At 66.5% G+C, this 2,040-nt stretch overlaps 1 protein-coding gene across 1 annotated transcript; it reads right to left on the bottom strand.

The window, feature by feature from the left end:
- Positions 1–899: 899 nt before the first annotated feature.
- On the bottom strand, positions 900–1,835 carry LOC121484790 (olfactory receptor 6-like). The gene has a single exon (XM_041744486.1). It carries the CDS (start codon positions 1,833–1,835, stop codon positions 900–902), a length of 936 nt encoding a protein of 311 aa, XP_041600420.1.
- Between the last annotated feature and the right edge of the window lie 205 nt (positions 1,836–2,040).

Here is a 2,040-nt window from a genome sequence, read left to right as displayed (position 1 = left end):
AGAAAAGGCAGAAATACCGCATATGGGCTTGCCATCTATCCGTTAGACCCGCCAGGTTGTTTTTTTATTTTCAAGATTTTATGTATTTATTCATGAGAGACACAGAGAGAGGCAGAGACACAGGCAGAGGGAGCAGCAGGCTCCATGCACGGAGCTTAACGCAGGACTCCATCCCGGGACCCCGGGGTCACGCCCTGGGCTGAAGGTGGCACTAAACCACTGGGCCACCCAGAGATCCCCAAGACCTGCCAAGTTTTGGTAAAGTGACATTCTTGTTTCTGAGGAAAGATGGCCCGCCGTCCAGCCAGCTGAGGTTGGTGGCAAGGTCTGCTCTAGGGCCTGGGGCCGTCGGGCCTGGAGGCCATCTGGGGGGGCTGAGGGACAGGGCAGGGAGGGCCCAGGAGGGCCAGGAAGAGGGGCTGGCCACTCCGGGGGTGGGGGGGGTGGGGGGGAGGAGCCTTCCTGTGAGGGGTGGTGGGGTGGGGTGGGGTAAGGGGGTGGAGAGGGAAGGGGAATGGGGAGGGGAGGGGGAATGGGGAAGGGGAATGGGCCTGGGAGGGGACAGGAGAGGGGAGGGGAATGGGGGAGGGGATGGGAATGGGGGAGAGGAAGGGGCCTGGGAGGGGGACGGGGAACGGGGAGGGGAGGGGGGACAGGGAGGGGAGGAGGTCGCCCTCCTGGGCTGAGGCCCTGCCGGGAGCTGTCCACGCTGGGGTGCTGACGCTCTGGAGCGCGGGTGGCCGGGAGCTCTGGTCTCCCCGCTTGTTCGGTGCCCCCCTGGTGCTGGGTCCCTGGCAGCTGTGGCTCAGGGCGCTAGGCTGTGGCCTGCCCCGGGCTGGGCTGGGGCTGTGAGCAGGGGGAGGAGGGCTTCGGGGAGTCCTTCCTCCTGCAGCTGGTGGTCAGCAGGGCCCAGGGGCGCGGAGGAGTTTGGCCAGAGCCTCCCTGATGTCCCTGTTGCGCAGGCAGTAGATGACGGGGTTGAGCAGCGGGGTCACGAGTGAGTAGACCACGGACACCCGCTTGTTGAGGTCGATGGAGCTGGCGGCGCGAGGCCGGGCGTACATGAAGATGGTGGTGCTGTAGAAGACGGCCACCACCAGCAGGTGGGAGGCGCAGGTGGAGAAGGCTCTCCGGCGTCTGGCCCACCCCGGGATCCTCAGCACGGTGGCCAGGATGTGCGCGTAGGACACCGTGGTCACCAGCAGGGAGGTGGCGAGCACAGCCAGGGCTGCCACGAAGTCCAGAACTTCCACAGCAGTGGTGTCAGAGCAGGAGAGCTGCAGCAGGGGTGAGACGTCGCAGAAGAAGTGGTTGAGGACGTTGGGGCCACAGAACCTGAGGCGCGAGATGAGAGCCACGGACACGAACGAGGCCAGGAAGCCGCCCAGCCAGGCGCCCAGGGCCAGCCACAGGCAGAGCCCCCGGTTCATGGTGGCCGGGTAGCGCAGCGGGCGACAGATGGCCAGGTACCGGTCACAGGCCATGGTGGTCAGGAGGAAGCACTCGGAGGAGCCGAGCGAGAGGAAGAGAAACAGCTGCGTGAGGCACCCCGTGAAGGAGATGGTCCTCGCCCGCGCCAGGAGGCCTGCCAGCAGCTTGGGGACGGTGACCGAGATGTAGAGGGTCTCCAGCACCGACAGGTTGGCCAGGAAGAAGTACATGGGCGTGTGCAGTTGGCGGCTGACTCGGACGGTCACCACGATGACCAGGTTCTCCAGGACGGTCACCAGGTAGGTGGCGAGGAATAACCCGAAAAGCAGCCCCCGAAGGTGGCACAGCTCTGGGAAGCCCAGCAGGATGAATTCCGTTCGCAGGGCGTCGGTGGAGTTGCCCATGGCCCTGGCTGCCGGGGCAGGCCCTTCGGAGCACCTGGAACGGCGGGGGGACGCGGCGGTGAGTGGCCGCCGGGGCTGGTGGCTGTGCCGTCACCCCTCCCGAGAGGGGTCCCCACGGTGCTGCCCCCCTGGGTGTCGCCCCCACCCCCACCCCCACCCCCACGCTGTTACCCGGTGGCCCCTGCAAAGGCCAGCGATCTCCTGC

The sequence above is a fragment of the Vulpes lagopus genome, chromosome 2 (genome assembly GCF_018345385.1).
Source record: "Vulpes lagopus strain Blue_001 chromosome 2, ASM1834538v1, whole genome shotgun sequence".
NCBI lineage: Eukaryota > Metazoa > Chordata > Mammalia > Carnivora > Canidae > Vulpes > Vulpes lagopus.
This window is presented reverse-complemented; position numbering and strand designations above follow the sequence as displayed.